This window comes from Lissotriton vulgaris, chromosome 7, assembly GCF_964263255.1.
Source record: "Lissotriton vulgaris chromosome 7, aLisVul1.2, whole genome shotgun sequence".
Taxonomy (NCBI): domain Eukaryota; kingdom Metazoa; phylum Chordata; class Amphibia; order Caudata; family Salamandridae; genus Lissotriton; species Lissotriton vulgaris.
In genome coordinates, this window is record NC_141695.1 from 607,814,095 (window position 1) to 607,834,504 (window position 20,410).

The following is a 20,410-nucleotide window of genomic DNA, read 5'->3' on the forward strand; positions in this document are numbered from 1 at the left end:
AAGGACTTTAAAAAAACTAGGCCAACTTACAGTAATCGTCTATCTTACACATGTGCATTTCAGGACTGTGACACAGCTGCTAAAGGCTTGGTGCAACCTTTGGGTGTTTCGTCAGAGCACATATGAAAAAGGTAAGAGGACTAAGCCATTTGAGACATACTTGGAAGGCGGGTCAGCAAGTCCTTTGACAAGGTGCTGCAATGCAGCCAGGATGCCTGTCTGTTTCTCCAGGGGTACAGTTCTATCCATCATGAATAGCTTGCGGTTCAGATACTCCCAGAGCACCTGTGATAAGAGAGGTAGAACGTAAGGGAAAGTTACTTATTTACTTGTTATTCTAATTCACCACACAGGTATTCTAGTTAAATTCATAAAATGTTTGAACACTTTTGATTACCTTATTAAAAATAAAAATGGACAACATCATTTGGCTCCAAAAAGCAGAATTAGACACCAGGTTACAGAAAAACACAATCAAAAGAAGAAATACATGGACTTGTTACCTCGAGTCACAAAACAATAGGTTGTAGAAGAAATAAGAAAACTCAATCACATTTCTTTTCAGTATTCAACTTGCCTGGAGTGAAAATAATGCACCAAAAAGTCGCTTAAAGAAGGTGATGGGGTGGAGGACAGGGAAGGAAAAAGGAACAGAAGGGTAAGGAGGTAGGCAAGAGCATTAGGAAATACTCTGAATCACAAAACCAGTTATCCAACAGTTGTCATAGCTGTCACATACCCCAATGATATGCACTAGTAAGAACGAGTTAAGACAGAAAAGATTTTTTTTATCAGAATCATCCACAGTTAGGGGAAACCTAAATCCCAGGTCTCTTATGCGCTGCCAATTAGACTATTCAGGTGCGACCTCGCTGCCTCAAGGTCAGTACTAGCCACATTTACCACCAAAATCCCAGCAGGGCTCAAACCAAGGATTCTCACCCCATTGGTTAACCTCTCTCCAAATGGCTTGGAGGTGCTGTTTCTTACTTTGAGTCTCATAGGATCAGGATACACCTGCACTCATGTTGAGTGCTTCTTTTAAGGAGGCGCGTCTTTAATAATACCACTGTCGGTGTCATCAAGAGTTACAATGACAGAATCTCCGTTGAGGATTGGGCGAGAGATCCCTTTATGAGCTTGGATCCTACATTCCCTCCTGACCATTAGTGCAACATGGGCCATCTGCAAACAAAAAGTCTCATCGTAACCATGAAATCCAGTTTAGTAGGGGTGGAAGTTATCCCTCCACCGAAAATTAGCAACCCTCCCTGCAGTTGCCAGAATTACAGTTCTGCCCTCCAACTATGGCACTGCTCAAGTTCTATCAGATGTCGAATCTCCAGATTCGAAGGATCTGCTGGAGTCTCCACTTTACTCAGGTTGACACCACTGCATTCAGACCAATCATTCTACCCTCCATTTTCTTCATCCTTGCCTTCATTGCAGAGCCAAAGTTCTCCACATTACAGAGCTGCAGCGTGATGCTCCCTAATGCTGCCAGCATTTTCTTTAGACCACTAAGAACTTAAGGGCTTAATCATCACTAACTCCTTTCTATTTGTGAGTCTTGGAGAGGTTAAAAGTCCACGTTGTCTCGCATGGATTGTTTATCTGCTTCGCTCAGGTGGAACACTCCTACTAACTACAGTGAATCCTGTTACCTTAGGGAGAAGCACTTCTGCACCAATTATCCATCCCTTCAACCAGGCACCACAGACAGCTGTCAGCTAAGAGGACTCTGTTATCCCATCCTCATCCTCCTCTGGCACTGCAGGGTCTTACCCGCTCCACTGGTGCAGTCGCATCTCCTTAAGGATTCGGGATATAAACAGCCTCCTGTATCATGTCTGGCAGAGACCCGAACTCCAACACCTTTGCATACATTTTAGATAGCTTTGGTGTTAGGAGGGGCACGTACACCAGGTAAAATTCTACAGGTAGGCCATCCGTACCAGGGGTCTTGCCCCACACCAGATATTTGATAGCTTCCCAAATTTCAGGTACAGAGAATAGCTGCTCCGAGCACAACCGGATCGTCCTCAGGCAGCCGCGGCAACACGGCCCTAGCAAGGAAAGCCTCAAGCCCCTCCTCTGGTGTAAGGTCAAGTGCCGCATTAAGCTGTATATAATGTTGTGTAAACACATCATGGACCGCCTCTTGGGAGTACACCATCTCCCCCCCACGCCCCCCGCGGTCCAGCTTTAAGTGTAATGGGACGCAGCCTGTTTTCTGGACAAGTCAGTTATGAGAGCAGCCTACCAGCTCAGCCCCCCTCCACATGTGCAGACAACAGATACTCATGTTTGTTTGGGACATGGAGCCATTCTAGCGTAGTCGTGTGTCTTTCCCATTCTTCGTGTACAGAATACAAGACCTGAGGGTGGTCTGGGACTTCCTTCTCTAATCACTGGATATCATCTTCTAGTCTTCTTGCAGCATTTCCACGGTCCTCACTGATTGGCTGAGGCAGTACCTCAACTCACCACCTTGCAAGCTTCCCATTCAACAATGGTGAGATGCAGTGTGAGCGTTGGTGCTGAAATATTCCACAATCGTGTCTGCTAGGGGATCCCTGAAAGTGGGTTCATTCAAAATACGTGACAGGAGCCGCCAAGTAGGAATGGGCGATATAAGCTTACCACATTGAATTCACATAATCAGTGGGTTCTGGTCTAAGAGCGTTTGTCACACATACTCTGTGTGTGTGACCAGTGCTGTGACGCTTACAGAGCACACTAATTTGTCAAGGCGGCCATCTAAGTCACAGACGAGGGAGCAAAAGGAATACTTCCTCCGCCCCATGTTGTGCATGCACCAGATATCAAGGAGGTCCTAATGGCCCAACCAAAGTTCTGTGTCTGTCAGTTGGGGAGCTACTAATCGTTAACTGTAGCCCATTAGGCCTCCCTAAGGTTATGACGTAGGGGCCTTCGGTGCCAATGTGCATCCTCCCATCCTTCAAGGGCAACACAGGTTGCACCTATAGCAAAGTCCCACTGGAAAAAGAGGAAAATCCTGTAGCATAGAGCTGTCCCCGACATTGCTGCGGCAGTCTGTTTACCTCTCATCCACTAGGAGTGTCTCTTAGAGAAGGGCTATATCTATACCACTGAGTGGCAGGTATACCAATATTTTGTATTGTTTGCTGACTGATCCTATCCTCCGAATTTTCTAGGTGAGGAATGAGTATTTCGTCACTCTCTCTGTCATGTCTGGCATAATCTCCAAGTCCTTCCCCTCTCCCCTACCAGCTGCCCGAGCCTACACTGCTTCCCCACCACCAATGAGCCAACTCGCCGCACCCTGACCTCTCTGGTATCTTCATGACAGTATGTTATAGTATTTACATGCCAAAACTGGGTACTTATAAAACCACTATCCCCAACTCCCCGACCCATGGTTGAAAAGGTAATGTCCTTTAGCAAAAACAGTAAACATAGCTCAGTTATGAAGACTAACCCTCCAGAGTCATATTAATCAATCAATACTTGTATTGCACAGCTTATCACCTGTGAGGATATCCAGGCGCTGGGCTGCGGTTCTCAGTCAAAGAGCCAGGTCTTCAGTCCCTTCCTGAAATCTGTCAACAAGGGTGATTTCGAAGGTGGAGGGAAAGGGCATTCAAGGGTTTGGTGGCGAGGTGGGAGGATTGTCTTCCAGTGCGGCAGCAGCAGATGGGCTGTGTCTGTGAGACGGAGAGGTGAGCAGAGGTTTCTGGATGGTTGGTGGAAGTTCAGAAGGTGGTTCATGTATGCCGGTCCCTGGTTGTGGAGGGCTTTGTAGGCTTGGGTCAGAAGCTTGAATTGGCATCATTTCTGGATGGGAAGCCAGTAGAGGTCTCTCAGGTGCTGGGTTATGTGGGCCCTTTTGGGCAACTGGAGGATCAGTCTGGCTGCTGTGTTCTGGATCGTCTGGAATCTTCAAGAGTTCGGTGATGGTGCCTGCATAGAGTGTGTTGGCATAGTCCAGAGAGCTGGTGATGAGGGCCTGTGTCACTCTTTTCCTGGTTGTGATGGGAAGTCATTTGAAGTCTCTGCAGAGCATGCGGAGAGTGTGGAAGCAAGCTGAGGAGATGACGCTGTCATGCCGTTTCATGGAGAGTTTGCTGTCCAGGATGATGCAGAGGTTACTTGCTTGGTCTTCAGGAGTGGAGGTATGCCCAAGTTCCACTGGCCACCAGGTGTTGTGCCAAAGGGAGGTGTGGCTGCTGAAAATCTGCACGTTGATCTTGTTTGCGTTGAGCTTCTGGCAGTTGTCTTTCATCAAGGCTGCAACATACTTTTTTTTTTTTAAACATACTTTTATTAGAGGGTTGCAATATAGTACATCGCTGGGCATAGAATCCCATCCAACTGCGTCATAATGATACAAGTCACATACAACATAATAGTAATTACACTATTCAAGGTCAAGAATTACAGCAATGTCACATTTTAGCACATGTACACCTGAAATTTACCCAGTATCATTTCTACTTTCATTTTATCTTTAAGATTACATATCCCCTCTTGTCCCTATTCATTGTGGCACAGCTTTGATAGGTTACAAATTGTGATCATGGACCACACCCGGTCTATACTGCAACACCATGTGACAGAGCGTAAAAATGAAGGTGAACAAAACATATCAACTTCCCAACCCATTCCCTCCCCCCGTATGCTCAGCAATAAGAAATTGTGCACTCGTAGATATCACTCAGATCAGCACCCTGTCCATTTGTGACGTCCATACATTTGTACACTGGTCCCTAGCAGCTTCCCCTTCGTATCTCAGAGCCCCAGCACCTCTCCCGCTCCGCACATCCCAGGTTACAACAGTTCACCCTCTAGGGGCAGTACTCTAGTATGTCCACTGCGTCAAGCTCTTCTAACAACACATTCCATTCCATGGATATAGGTGTCTTGCGCAGTCCCCTCTGCTCCTCCCTTTTCAACTCCGCCCCTTCAGCTCTGCCCCACTTCAGCAGTTCTTCATTCCAATCTTTCAATGCCAGTGGTCTGGCCGCTTTCCATTTCATTGTGATGTTACATTTGGCTAAAATGAGCGCCAGGTTATTAAATTTAGTGACCGAACCACCCTTCTTCCCCTTGAGTCCCAGCCCCAGCAAACAGTATTCCATGCTGGCATTGTTTGTTACTGGAGCTATATTTGTTAAAATCTCACATATCGATACCCAATAGTGACGTAATCGTGGACAGTTCCACAGCATATGTGTCAAATCTGCCGGATGCCGTTGGCATCGCGGGCACTCATCCGAAGCATCTGGGTACATTACCTTTAACTTGCATGGTGTCAGATAGGCTTGGTGTAGGAGCATGAGTTGTATGAATTACAATTTCGCATTTCTTGACACCTTTCTTGGATATTCCACCAAAGCACCCCATTCCTAAGGCTGCGACGTCCTTAATGCAGTTGTGAAAGCTGGTTTTCGTCATGGTGGGGTCCGCTGAGAGTGGGAGGACAAGGTGGGTATCATCAGCATAGGAAATGATTTTGATGTGGGTTCTGACAATGTCTGCTAGTATTGTCATGTAGATGTTGAAGAGGGTGGGATTGAGGGATGAAGCTTGCGGGATGCCACAGATCATGCTCTTGGGCAGTGCGGTGATGAGTGGGAGACAGATTCTTCGGGTGCGTACCAGTAAGGAAATAGCGACATAAGGGAGGTGTCAATGGAGAGTGGCTGCTGCAAAAACCACTCATGAGGTCCGTTGCCTCCTGTCCCCCTCGAGCAAATAAATACAGGATCCACTGGCCAGGAGCTACTCCACTCTGCTACAGTAAATGTCATACTGCCGACAGGTGCCTTCAACCACATGTCATGCATCCAGGCTGAGAGGGCCTCAACCAGGGTCCCCTCCTCTTAATCAGTGCCTCAGAAGACAGATCCTGCTCCTCACAGTATTTAGAGGTTGTCTGTTAGCCGGCGCATGACCTGAGGGCCAAATATAAATATTTTTCGTAAGGTGTCAGAATCCAAGCTTTCAGATGCTGAGTCAGTGCGTTGTTCTGTGCAATCATCTTGCGACCACACATGAAAGTGTGTTGCCACCTTAATCGCCTCCACCTTCCCGTACTCTATCTGTTTTCTGGTAGGCCTCGATGTTCAAGCTATTCCTCGCTGTTTCCGTCTCTGGCGCTTGGGGAGCGGAGCACCATCAGTCCCTGCTTTATAGTTATCAAGCCAATTTTTTGCTCTCTATTGTTGGACCATCATGGTTTAATGCAGGGAGATGGTCACTAATGTGTTGTCCACGTTGAAGCAGCGTACCAATCAAGCCTTGTTCAGTATGAAGTCTCTGTCTCTGTAGAATAGCAAGTGTGCCATCACTGGGCGCAGGGCTGCTCCAGTACGCTATGCGCCTGTTCCAAAGCGTTCAATTTCAATAGTCCCTGTGGGCCGATCCCCTTCACCAGCGAGGCTTCCAGGAAGGTGACCATGTCTGCTCCCTTCAATTTTCAGACAATTACACTACTCTGATGTTACTGCAGCAGCTTCTCCCCTCTGCGTCCTTCGTTCTGTGGTCCAGTGTTTCCACTCGGCAGAGCAGGTTTGCTAGTTTGTCCTGTAGGCTCTTGACAGTTAAGCAGACCTCTCCAAAAGCCTCCTCGTTATGCTTCACTTTGTCCGCCAGCTCTTGTTGATTATCACAGACGATGCCGAAGTCCAAGGATAATCTGTCAATTTTATTCTCCAAGATTTCCCAAAATGTATTCATGGCATTGAGGATCAAGTCCAATTTATCAGGGGAGCCAGTTGCTTGCAAGAGTGAACCAGCCGATGTGTCCTGGTCAAGGCGGGTGCCCCTGGGGATGGGGCCCTGTCCGGTCTCACCCTCTCCCCTGCCGCCATTCCCTTGCAACCTTTGTGTGACCCATGTTGGGTCGAATGTAGTCTTTCCCCGAAACGTGGGATGGTCAAATCTCTCCTACTGGTCCTGGCCCTGCCATGTGGGTCTCAAAGCGGTTGCAGCAGTGCCTTCTTTCTCACCCCGTAGGGGCCCAGCGTGTTCAAAGCTACACCCTGCCCTGTTCCCAATTGAGATTAGCAGTCAGTCAGGATCTTTGCATCCAACCGAGATTCCAACCAGGGATGGAGGGGAGAGCCCCCCTCCACCTGCCACCAAAGGATAAACAGGTGTCACTGGTATCTCCACTGGGTGCCCAACAGTTTGTCTGGATACTGTCACCTTCAGCCTCCCGGGCTTGCTATGGTCCTCCTCGATCTTGTCCCTCCTCACAGGGCTGCTGGATTTTTCCAGACGTCAGCACCTCACAGTCATCTTGTTGTTGGCACCTCAACCTAAGGAATGGGGCTTGTCCTTGGTGCTGCCCAAAACATCTCCAGGCTTCATTCTTGGCATCTTTGTCTGTGATAGGCCCAGGGAGCCCAGTCTATTGCCCTCATGCTCTGTTGTGGGAACTCTCACCTTGCTCTGTGCCACAGTGGCTCCTCTGACACTGCATCCTCCCTCCTACATCAATGGGAGGCCGACTGACATCTGCGGCAGTCCCCACACTCCCTGGGCACACCACCAGGCCATCAGCAACATTTGACTCCAACGATGACTGCAGCAAACTATGGAGGGCAGTGGGATCCATTTTGGATACCCCTGGCCTAGACTAGCACAATATGGAGGTTGAGGATTTTTCTACCACACAGTGGAAGTGTATTTCTTAATTACTAGAGCTGAAGGGAGAAGACCCAGACTATGAAGCAGGGGAACTGGAGATAGGACTCCTTTAGATATCCTATGATGCCTTTTGATTAGCAAGAATCTGCTTATTAGTCTTCATGAGCACTGCTATTTACTGGATGATAGAGGTGATTGGTGGTACTGCAGACTGTTGTGATAGGTGAAGCCTGCTCTTTTGTCTTTCCTTGATTTCTCCTTTAGGCAACCTGACGACAGTCAAGTGCTGAAACCTCACTGCTCTTTGTGCCTCTGTTGTGGCGGGTAGAGACAGCCCTAGCGGTACCTTTTTTTTTTTATAACTTTCTTTATGGTGTTTTATATTAACAACAGAGTTAGATTACATTTCTGACAGTGTCCAACACGTGCTCTTACATATACCAGCATGCATTGAGAGTAGAATGGGAATATATTACATTACATCAAAAGGCATAAACATATCCTTGCTATACATTCATAGGACGGCCTTCACTTCTCCAAACGGGCATCCCCTTCTCCATCTGACTCTAATAAATGTTGGGCACGATAGTCCACTGGCCCTATAGTCTCATTTGCATACCAAATAAGTTCCCCGACCCAGAAAACATGTCCCGTACTGCACATTAGCGATCAAACCTCCCCACGCTGAATCCCCGTCATCACCGTACTCTATTTGTGGGAAGTTCACGAAGGGACCATCCCCTGTGATGGGTCTTTATCAGACTCCCTTGGGTTCGCTATTAGGTAACATGTTAGTGGTGCCCAAATATCCCTGGGTCTGGATGAACTAGGCATCAATTCAGCATAGTTGGTGAGCTGTTCTTGACAATAAATCATATCATCCATCCAGGTCTTAAACTTGGGCGCCCGTCCCCTGCCCCATCAACAGGACACACGTCTCTTGGCCATGAAGCGAGCAAAGGCTACATATTTGCGATGCGTCACCTGCACATTTTTAACATACCCCAATAAGGCCATTAAAGGTGACGGTTCAATATGCGTGTTAGTCATCACATTCAAGGCTTCAAAGACTTGCCCCCAAAAGAGATTCACCCCTGGGCAGTCCCAGGCCGGATGCAGAAAGTCAGCCTGTGGAGCCTGGCACCTGTCACACCTGTCCTATGCAGGTATTTATAGTGTATTATTCGCAGCCTGCTGCTAGCTGAGACTCGCTCAGTCTGCGCGCAGCAGTATTCCCAGTGCTCATCAGTCAGTGTAAAACCTAGTTCCTTGCCCCAGTGTGCACGGGTCGGTGTAGTTAGTGCTTCACTCTGTGTGTGAACTGTGCGGAATATCAATGAAACCAGGCACTTAACGGACGTGTTCTGGAGGGTCAAGTGTAGCGGTGCCAGCATTGGGGGTTCCATTGGGAAGTCCAGTGCAGTGGCGTCACTAGGGTTGGTGTCACCCGGTGCGGGTAACTCATGGTGTCACCCCCTCACGACTTACCGCATGGACCAAGGATACCAGTAAAAACCCTGGGGCTTATTTTATTTACAAGCCCCTTGCGCCGCCGGTGCGCCACTTTTTCCCATATTAAAAGTGACGCACTGGTCGCGCAAGGGGCTTGTAAATAAGCCCCCCTGTTCCACTCACTAGTCATAGCTGCCACCAGCTAGCTGCCTGTCTCCCTTAGACTGGTGAGAGGAGACTGTACCAATACCCCAGCTGGCTTCAAAAACAACAATGAGCACGTCCAGTGAGATCCAAGATAGGAAGCGAAAGAACTATGCCAGCTGCAGTGTTCTAACAAGGCGCCATTTTATTGTTGTTTTTAAGCAATCTATGGTTTGTGCACTCATATAATTCACACACATTGTTACACTTGCCATCAGCCCTAGCTTTCCGCTCAAATCATTCTTTTAATTGTTGTTGGCCCTTGAAAAAAAACCTTCCTGTTTGGAAAAAAAAAAAGCGAAAATGATGGCTGCGCAGTGCAGAGCGAACCAGCCAGCGTAACCAGATTGGTGTCACCCCATGATGGGGTGACACCCGGTACGGTCCGCACCCCCCTAGTGACGCCACTGCTCCGGTGGGAGAGAACGGACTCCCTGTCTAAGCCTAACGTACAGGAATGCGTTGAGTGGGTTATGTTGCTTGTCCTGAAAGACACTACCTAAGTCCCTAAACCGTCCATCCTGGTACAGGTCGCCCCAAGTACCAATTCCCACCCGGTCTCTAAAGTTATGAAATACCGTCTCCTGAAGAAGGGGCATGTCCGGGTGAGACACAAGTGGCAAAAGCGGGGAGTATGCCTTGGGCTATTCAGCTGGCGTCGAATGCTCTGCCATGCTGTGATTGCACTGACTTTCCCTGGGAGCGGCAGTGGAGAGGAACTAAACTCCAGCACGACGGTCCACGGTTGAATCCTGCTTGATTGCGTGAATTTGCTTCATTGACCAGCCGTCCCTCCATCCCTACTTTGTAACACAGCCTGCAGCACCAGAGCCAAACATGTGAGCCGCCCTTACAACCAAGTTCGCACCGCGTCACGGGCACTATGCCTTCAGTCAATTACCTTGTCCAGCACAGACGTTTTTCTTGAACTGCGGTACACCTACACTCCGGCAGCCTCCGTGCCCGCTGTGCAGATGAATCCCTTCCCAGTCCCTGTCCTGAGGAGAACCTATAACACCCAAGGTTCGAAACGCATTGACATCCCCAACCTGTGGCAAGAACAAAGGGTGCAGCCAGGGTGTAAATCATAGCACTTCTGCGGGCCCTAGCTGTTAAATCCTACAAACATTCGACCACAGGTCCTGTGAGACAGGCAGGCACCTTCAGTTCACCTCAGCTCCGCCTGTTCATTGGCTTTTAGTTCTAAGGACTAATTCTCTTTCCATGCATAAATAATGCACTTTTCCTAAAGGTGTTTTGCACTTTGCAATTGATTTGGAATGTTATGCGTTGTATCTAATTCTTTTTTGGTGTGATAACATGTTCATTTTTTTGATTCTTCACCTTAATTGTTCGTATATCTGTATATTTGTATATTTTGTATATATCGTATACACAATTGCATGTTGCTGAACTAACTGTGCTGACAGTCTTCCGTTTATGTCTGTTGTTTTTGAAATCAATGAAATCTAAGTATAAATGAAAATAAATTCTTTTGGAATATAATTATTTCGGCCACGTAGCATACATTGGCTGCGTGTGTCCAGATTTTTCTTGTTAATCATCCTGACCAGCCAACTTGTTCTGTTTTTCCACTTGTTGAGATCCGGGCTGGCCGGTTGTAGGATCCAGTACCTTCACTGTTTCACAATGCTGTGATTGTAGCATTAACAGTGGTTTGCGTCTTCTCACGGGCGCCCGATACGGCATAAAGTGCACCTGCGATCGGAACTAGGTGTGCAAGCCGCTACCTGTGGCATATATTTTGGTTGGTTCACCCAAAAGTACAGGCAGTGGGCCTGTGCGCTAACATAATAAAGTTCAAAGTCCGGAATTCCAAATCCACTTTTCGAGTAGGGCCTTATCAAAACATTCCAATGCAACTTTGGTTGTTTACCGCCCCATACTAGTCGCACCAGCTCCGTCTTGAGAGCCTTAAAAAAATGTCTCCCCGGAGAATATGGTATATGTAGGAACAGATACAGCAATTGGGGGAGTATTACCATCTTAATTAGAGAAGCTCGGCCAGCCATAGAAAGTGGCAATATAATCCAGCGGGTGACAATCCCCTATGCGATTCAGCACGATTCCATAATTGAGACGCATTAACTCCTCTCTATCTCTGGTAACTCGGATGCCCAGGTAGCGCAGTTCATCATCGCACCACTCCAATGGGTAGTCCAGTGCGAACCGTTCCACCAGTTTATTTGAATCCCGGACAGTTTCCCAACAACAATAAATTCCCTAAAAAGTGTGTTCAAATTGTGTTCTGGGTCCCTGACATATAAAGTGATGTCGTCTGCATATAACAAGATCAATATCTGCCGCATGTTGCACTGCAGGCCTTTATCATTGTGGTGTTGTCTCAGCCTTGCCGCCAATGGCTCCAAGGCCAAGGCGAAGAGCAAGGAGGACAGGGGACACCCTTGGCGAGTCCCCCGGGTGATCGGGAAAGCCTGAGATGTGTGACAATTCATGAGTACCTTAGCACCAGCCGGTGATACATTAGTCGGATCCAGGATTAAAAAAGTGGCGGGAAGCCCATCCTTAACATTATTCCAAATATGTGGTCCGATTCTATGGAATCGAAAGCCTTGGTGGCGTCTAAAAAGACCGCCGCCAAGGGTAGGTCAGGGGAAGCGGTATAGTAAATAACGTTCTCAGGTTGTGGGAGGTCGCTCTTCCCGGGACGAATCCCGACTGATCCGGGAGGACCAGGTGCTCTAACAACAAGTGGAGCCTGTTGGCAACAAGCTTCGCCAAGATTTTAGCATCACAATTCTGAAGGGATAGCGGTCTATAGGACCCGCAGTGTTGGGGCAGCTTCTCCGGCTTCAAAAGGGAAATAATGAGAGCTTTTCTTATGGATGGGGGGAGGCAGCCCACTTCCAAAGACTCCTCATATACTTCACGCAGAATAGGGGCCATTAAATCTATATAAGTTTTATAAATTTCAATCGGAATGGCATCCGTACCGGACGCCTTCCCAGATTGCATTTGCATGGTGGCTTCCCTGACCTCGTCTAGCTCAAAGGGAGCACACAGAAATTTGTGTTGTATGTCGCTTAAGCACCCCAAGGTCACGTCACCCAAGTATGCCTCGAAGTCAAGGTCATCCTCTCTAGTCGTGGTATATAAATCAGTGTAGTGATGTGTGAAAGCTTGTAGGATATGTGCGGTGTCGCGCCAGATAATCCCATCTGATCCCTCCAGTTCTGCTATGTAATTGGAGTATTGCAATCTCCTAATTGTATCTGCCAACGTTTTACCAGACCTTTCACCCTCCCCTTATCTGCGAGCCACCCATTGCTTGCCCCTAAATCGTGTTTCTCTATGTGCCATATCCATGTATTCCGTAAGTGTTTCTCTGAACTTGTGCTGCGTGGCCCTATCGCCAACGCTTTGTCCAGCGCCTTAAGCTCTGCGTCTAACCTGCGCAGTGTGTTGGTGATATCTTTTAGTATTCCAGTCCCTTTAGAGATACAGATCCCCCGGAGTGTGACTTTAAATGCTTCCCAGATGGTTTACACACTCTTTACACACTCTTCACTGTGCCCTTGTTCCGTTCAACAAAGTCCGAATCTCCTCCCTTAGTTCCTCCTGAAAAACGACATCCACTAATATACGTGCGTTAAGTCTCCATGCACATACGGTAAGCATGACCGGAGTGTGGTCCGAGTACATCCTAGCTAAGTGCTGCTCCTTATGTATAGCTGTGCCTAGCCCCTTGGATATGATCCAATAATCTAGTCGCGCCAATGACGCAGCTTGTGCTGTGTAGTGTGTCCCTTCGTGTTTTAAGGGGTTTGTGTGCCTCCACGGGTCTAGTAGGTGGAAGTTGGCAAGTGTATCCTGAATAATAAGGCGCGCCTTGGTGTAGTGGTGGGGTGCAGGGTGAGATCTGTCCCTGTCGGGGTCATAGGTAACATTAAAATCCCCTTTCCAAAGAAGTTATTCGAGCCTAGCGCGTTGATTTCAACCCATAATGTAGTTAAAAATTTGGGGGCATCCATATTAGGCCCATAACAGCATGCCAGAGTTATCGAATTAGATCCCAGTCATCCCCATGCCAAGCAGTAGCGTCCCTGCGCATCACAAGAAGTTCCGGACACTTGGAAAGGTACCTGCTTCTTAACCAGTGTTGCAGTGCCTCTAGTGTAGGAAGAGTAGGAGGAGAATATTCTGTGAGTCGGCCACCTGTTCGCGAATGTATGGATTCTCTGGGGAGCGAGGTGAGTCTCTTGCAACATAGCTATATGTGTCTGGTGCCTATCTAAGTAATCCAGGACCTGTCTCTTTTTCCTTGGGTCCCCCAGCCCCCTGACATTCCACGTGATTATATTCAATTTCGCTGGGTCAGTGCTAGCCATTTGCCCATCCCTTCAATAAAGTCGGCTCATACCCCCGGAATGACCCGCCTATTGACCATATATGTGCCTTGCATGTCGTTACTCTGCACGCCATGAATCCCACCTGCGACTGTCGTGTCAACACAGTTAGCTCGAAAAAACCATCCTCAACATACTTGTGATGCAAACCTGAAATAACCAGCCTCCCACTGATGCCTCCCCCCTCCCACTGAAGCAACCCCAACTTGCCACAAAGAGTGTCCGTCCCCCCTCCCTTCCTCCCTTCTTCTTTTTTTTTTTTTTAAATTTTTGAAAACCTTTATTGTGCATGAAAAAGGGAACAAATACGGGCCTACAACCGTCAGGCCGGCCACGAAACAGTTAAGCACAAATGCAGACAATCCAGGTCCCCCAGCGGTATCAGGCAATATAGCAACAAGTAACAGCAGTTACACTAAGGTGAATCATGCCGCCAAGGAGAAGGAGCAGTGAAGGTTAATTTTAAAGTTTTGATCTAAACATAAATAGGTAAAAATTGAATCAAGGAGAACTGAGTCCATACAATCCGCTTCGCAACACATGCAGGCAGCAATAAACATGGCAGTAGTGATAAACCCCCCAGAAATATGGCGGCACAGTGCTAAACAACAGGAGCGTCAGTCCGCATTTGCATACCACCCACAGCGCCACCCACTCCTTACGAACCCCCATTACAGACCCAGAACAGAAAAAGGAGAAAATTATAAAGAGATCATAAATAGGCACCATAGAAACTAACGAAAACTAAAATATAACCCCCCACCCTACACACATGCAGAGGCTATGGCCTGCCCCCCCCCCAGCAGAGTGTCTGTCGCCCCATAAACCCGAAATGTAGCAAGAAAAGAGAAAAGGGGAAAGAAAAAGAAAGAGAAAGTAAGATCCGAGGATCGGAAGAAAAGCAGAAAAGAAAAAGCGTCACATTTGACATATAGGGAGGAAGACGAGTATACAAACAAGTCTATGACCCCCCAAAAATGAAGAAGGTGGGGAGGAGCCAACAATTATCAAGCTCTCCAGGCTCGCGAGCAATTCAATGGTTACTACCCCAAACGGAGCTTCAAAATTGGAAGACCTTGCAGCAGTTATAAGCAAGTAGTCCACTTCCAGACCCCCTTTTCGCCCAGGACCAAGATCTTAACCACGTAGACTAACAAGAGGATACTAGAACAGCAGTCGTGAAAGAAGGAAAGCATCCCCCCCCCCGGTGCGCAATTCACAACAAATAACATTCCAGGCCAGGTCATCACCAGTCAGTCGGCAAGGTAGCGTGTGAGCATCCTCAGCCCTGGCCAGAGCGCCGAAACACCTCCAAACATGTCCACCGCCATACACTCTTCATCGGCCAGACAAAGGAACAAAATGGCCTCCTCCAGCAAGGAAGGCGAAGAGGAGGAAGGTGCGAGCGCCCCCAGTCGACCCCACCAGCAGCGCGCAAATGGTGGGGCGCCCTCCCCTTCGTTAGGCGACCCACACACTGCAGGCGCGGAGAAAAAGTCACAGTGAGGGCAGGGAGGGAATCCATCGCCCGGAGAGTCTCTGAGGGGTGCAACAGTGTTAAGCCGGTGGCAACAGTATCAGGCAGTGAATCGAAGGGCGGCTTCGCAACAGTAGCCTCCCCAGAAGTGATACAGTCAACTGTGTTTCCAAGGTCTGATCGCTTCTTCACAGCCCCGCAGTGCAACACTGTCTCCTGAACAGGGTTAGTCAGCGGCAGCAAGGGGCCAGTCAAGCGAAGTTGTAGCGGACCGTCCGTAGCTCCCACTATCCGCCGTTCCAAGATGTAGGTTTGTCGCCGCCATTGCGCCCGCAAATCAAGCAAGGCAGTGAGGATATCGCCGTAGGTCGGTTCCCGTCCCATCGCTGGCTGACTCGTACAGAATGGGCGCTCCCCCCTGGTGACCACCTGGTCAGGCATAGGCAGGATCCTTCCCGTTGAGGACGAGGGATCCGCCATCTTCCCTCTACACGGGAGGGGACGGCATGGTCACCTCCGCAGCAAGCCAACGGTAAAGGCAGGGGGGCGACTACCCAGGCGGGAGTTAGAAGAGTGGGAGCCACCGACTAGCAAGCAGCACACAGGTCCGGGCCGAGGCAGAACAAATGCTGTTAAACCAACCAGCGAAGTGGACGAGTTGCGGCAGGGCGGGCACCCCAAGATGGACTCCGTGCAGTCCCCAGGCTCCCCGGGGGGAAGACAATGCGGGTCGGATTCACATGTATCGTGGCAGCAGGGCGATCCGGCCAGGAGCCTTACCAGTTCGGAAGGGGCGATGTGGCTCCTCTCCGCGATCAGGAGCGCTCTTGTCCAAACTAGTGTCCTGTGAGCGAAATCGGCTGACGGCGCCCGGCCATTTCCAGGGCGGCGATCGGCTCCAGGTCCCGGGTCGGCTGCAGGGGCCGGTAAACAGCGCGAGTTCACCGCGTAGGCGATCGGCAGAGGTCTAAAAAGAGCACCGATGGCATAAGCATTCGCGTGTCTGTGGTTAGACACGGGATAATCAGGATGCGTGGCAGGATTTCGGTGCAGGATCGGACGGCTCGCGGAGCCTGTAGCTTACACGTCCGTCCCGGTCGCCATCTTGGTTCCTCCCCCCCCACCCCCCTTCCTCCCTTCTTAAGCAACAATACCCAACTATCCCCGCCAAAGTCTGCGGTTGTCCTCATTGGGGGAATACCCATTAGGGGCTGACTTCAGGTGCCAGCACAACTACAAGTCCGTCCCAGAGCCCTACCCAGACGGTGGTATGTCTGGGCCCTCCGGGGTAGAGGGTGCCTGGCGTACAGTAATTCAGCTCAATGTGTCCTACCAGTTACACAGGATAGGTAGTTCCTGCAGCAAATTCGACTGGTACATATCCAACAACGTTCATTGTGAATCATCTTCCGCTCCCGTCGAGGAGGACTGCTGCAACGACGCCGGCCCAGAAGCTCTGTTCGTACGTTTCACTTGCTTGAGAAATTCCTCCACTTGCTGTGGCTTGGTAAAAAAACACTGTTTTCCTTGGTGGGTGACCCTGAGGCGAGCAGGATATAGCAACGCATAATCGATCTGAGCTAACCTCAATTTGTTTTTGACATCTATGAATTTGCGCCGCTCCTCCTGAACAATAGGGGTGAAGTCTGGGTATATGGAGAACTTGTTGCCATCATAATGCAGTTGTTGCTTACTCTGGGCCACCCGCAATGTCACACCCCTATAGTTTAGTAGTCTTGCAATTATAGGCCGCGGAGTATTACCAGGCGCCGGTCGTGGCCCCAGCGAGCAGTGGGCCCGTTCAACTATGAACTAATTGGATAAGGACTCCGCTCCAATCGTGGCCGGTAATAGCCGCTCCACGTATTCCTCCATCCTGCCCGTGTTAGTCGACTCAAGAATTCCCACTATACGGATATTATTGCACCTACTGCGTGCTTCAAAGTCCTCGTTTCTGGCGGCAATTTGCTTCATAAGGTTCTCCATCCGAGCGAGCTGCGTTGTACCCCTGGCTGTCGTGTCTTCAGTGTCCGATATGCACCTTTCTGCCTCTGTCAGACGGTCCTCTTGTCCCTCCAACTTATGAGCGATAGCATACATCCGCGAGGACATCCTATCTACTTTATCCACAATAGTGGCAAAGCCTTGGCGCACTTCTTGTAAGATACTATGCACATCTGACGCTTGTGTCGCCCCGCTCGCTTGCGTGTCGTCTCTTCTGTCGCCTTCTTGGTTCTCTTGCATGTTCATGGCAGTGCGCTTAGCCGCTTCAAAATTCAACTTGGGATGTCTGGTGCCAGGCGTGGCCATGGTGACTCTGGACTAAGTTGCATTCCTCTCCAGCTAGATACAACTTGTGACGGGTATTGCGTGAAGTCGTTCAATATCAGGTGCGTGAGGTGGCTGGGGGAGCAATATCACCTCCCAGAGTGCAACCAGCCAATAGGTAGTCCCAGTCTGTCAGGCCGAACTAGCGCCCCCTGCTAGGGCCTTCGCTTCTCAGCAAGCCGGCTTTGTTCAAACGGCCCCCTTTATCCACGTAGCGAAATACCGACCTCTTGATGTGCCTCCCTGTCAGTAGTGCCCTGTGCGTTCTCAGGCCCCCACTGGCGATTTTAGCATGTTTGCTCCAGGGGGGTCTAAGCCTCAGACTGAGGGTTCGTGCTACAGGCAAGGGCACAGATGGTGGGGGGGTGGCGGCCCTTCCAGGTGTGCTACACTCACAGGCAGGCTGAGTCCTGACCCTCGCTCCTTGCTTCGGAGCCTGGCCCAGCCAACGTCTTTTCCCGCTTGTTGCAGGGGGCAGAGACCTCCTACCCACCCACGCTATTGGCAGTGTTCAGCAAGAGCCCACCGGGGGGTCCAACATACGCTGCGCAAGGTCTCTCAACGCCGGTCCCCGCAATTGCCGCCGTCAATTCTGTCCCCTTCCGCAGTCCAATCAGTGATGCCGGGCCTGCTGCATGTCCCCCGGGTCTGCAGTGATCATCAGCAGTGCCCTCCAGCCGCCGGGACAGTTGCGCGCTGCCAGGTTAATCGCGGGGCCGATGTCGCACTCACTCTTTGCCCGCACTGAGACCGCCGACTGGAAGCCTATTATGGCCTCCGTAGCCGCTCAGTTATAGGCCTCAGTAGTGTTGCTCAGCAGTCTTTCCCCCCCCCGCGCCTTACAGCAAACCTGTTTGTCGCACACTGCAGCCCATCCGGATCTTCCTTCAATTCCTGTGTCTGACGGGTCTCTCTTTGCGCCTTTCCTTTTTGCTGCAATTCGGCTACACTCCTTCTTGGGCCCAGACTCCACGCCGCAGACCACGGGCTTGCGCAGATCTCAGAGCCGATGCAGCGTTCCACCGCGATGACCCCCTCACGCCTGGTGGATTCTTCGTCGGGCGCTTCTCAGGCAAACCTTTCCCAAAGCATCCAAAACTTTTGGTGGAGCTCCCACAAGTGTTCCACAGCCGTCCGCCCCATGAACTCCGACTTATTTAAGCTTTATAGTAGGATAAATGTCAGATAAAAGCACCAGGCTGCAGGAGCCTCACTGATGTGCGGCCATACTGCTTGTGCCATGCGCAGAAAAGGTCTGTGTATGAGCACAGAGGCAAAGACTGTAAGGAATTCCCTTCTGAGGACACACTGGAACCCTTGTAGGGATTTTTTAGAAGCCCTCACTCACCAACCTGGTTGGTGACATGCTTCATCATCGGGCTCACCAGGAGAAGCCGAATGCCTCCCTGGTGTGCTACAATGCCAGATTACTGCGGAGCTGGATTTTGTGACAGTGATGTGAAAAAGTGATTTAAAAATGTCTGTGACTGTACTAACCAAAAAATTTATTCACTGGTCAGTCTAGACATGGTTAAAAGATATGTGTGGAAGAACTACCATAAGTTATGATGGAAGTTTCCACTTATAGTGGGGTCGACATGTTTCTGCCCGTTTAAGTGTATGATTTACTGGGCATTCTTCAGGACCGTGTATCGTGTACCTCGGCGGTGTGGGCGCGCTAAGGCCCACCCTAACCAGAGGATGTGAAAGTTAAAATAATGCTATATGTGTAAAAATAAGTGCACGAAAACAAACCACAAGTGTGGGAATTACCTCAGTTGTGAGGAACGGGATCACGGGGTCCGGAGCAGGAGCAGCTAGGTGCCGAGCGGGTGCTAGGCGTTGCGGGCGGTGTGCCATTGTCGCCTCCACCCCCTCCCGAGACCTATGGGGCGTGGATTTTTTAAAAAACAAACTTCACAGGTTCCTGCAGAAACATGTCAACCTTTTCTGCGCATGACACTCTTTCTTTGTTTTATACATTCAACCCGGGGGACTGAGAGTGTCTCTTGCCCTCTCTCTCTATTTGTTTTCGAACATACTGCTTGTGCGCCACCTAGCGCCTAGCCCTAGTGGTACCAGCTTTGTAAAACCTCACTCTAAACAAAGGTTGTGTTTGGAGAACAGCCCCAGGAAGAACACTTGGAAGAAGAACCACCTCAAACCACTACAGTTTCAGACAGGGGAACCACATCCCCGGTTTGGAAGATGTGCTTAAAAGTGAGACCAAAATCACCCCACTCTGATCCAGTTTGAAGATCTCTTGGACCAAGGCAGGTAGTGCAACACAGAGTACCCAGAGAAGTGGTATGCATCCAGGGCTGGTGTCTGTCTGCTAGCCAGTCTCCAAGAGCTGAGGGAAATCACCTGAAAACTGGATGTTCTGCTTAACGCTGCTTGCAAGTTTCCCCTCCTGTGCTGGACAGCAATAAAAACGGGTGTGGTCATGACGAACTCAGCTCGTCATGAGCACAGGAGCACTGTACTGCATGACGAGCTGAGCTTGTCATGAGCATGGAAGGGGCTAAGTTGGGTAACAATAAACATCTGTTATTCAGAGCCAAGATACCCTTGGGTGAATGTGTGCTATACAAATACACATCTTAAGTTTATGTGTATGGCGGACCAGAGTGCCTACCCTGCAGTGCCTACAATCTTGCCTGCCTGCTGAGAGAGGGAAAAACCTGCCTTGCCGAAGAAGAGACTGTTCAGGAAAGAGTGAGGTTCAGCACTTCTCTGATGACTGTGCAACATGAACAAGTGAAATGGAAGGACACTGGTGCCTGTGGGCATCCCCAGACTCATTCTGGCTTCTGAATGGACTCACAATACCCTGATCAAGTGCCAGTCCGGGCTGTGATTGCATGACAATTGAAAGCTCTAGCAAGGTAACTGCGAACTGCTAAAGACTCAAGCGGTATGC

The 20,410-nt window shown here is 49.6% G+C and overlaps 1 protein-coding gene across 2 annotated transcripts in view; it reads right to left on the reverse strand.

Moving 5' to 3' along the window:
• MYO15B (myosin XVB) overlaps positions 1–20,410 on the reverse strand; it is a 961,787-nt gene that overhangs the window by 177,469 nt on the left and 763,908 nt on the right. For both annotated transcript variants that reach the window (XM_086930750.1, XM_086930751.1), the window contains one exon: positions 161–285. In XM_086930750.1, coding sequence (XP_086786876.1) covers positions 161–285 — 125 coding nt within the window. The remainder of the gene's footprint in view (positions 1–160; positions 286–20,410) is intronic.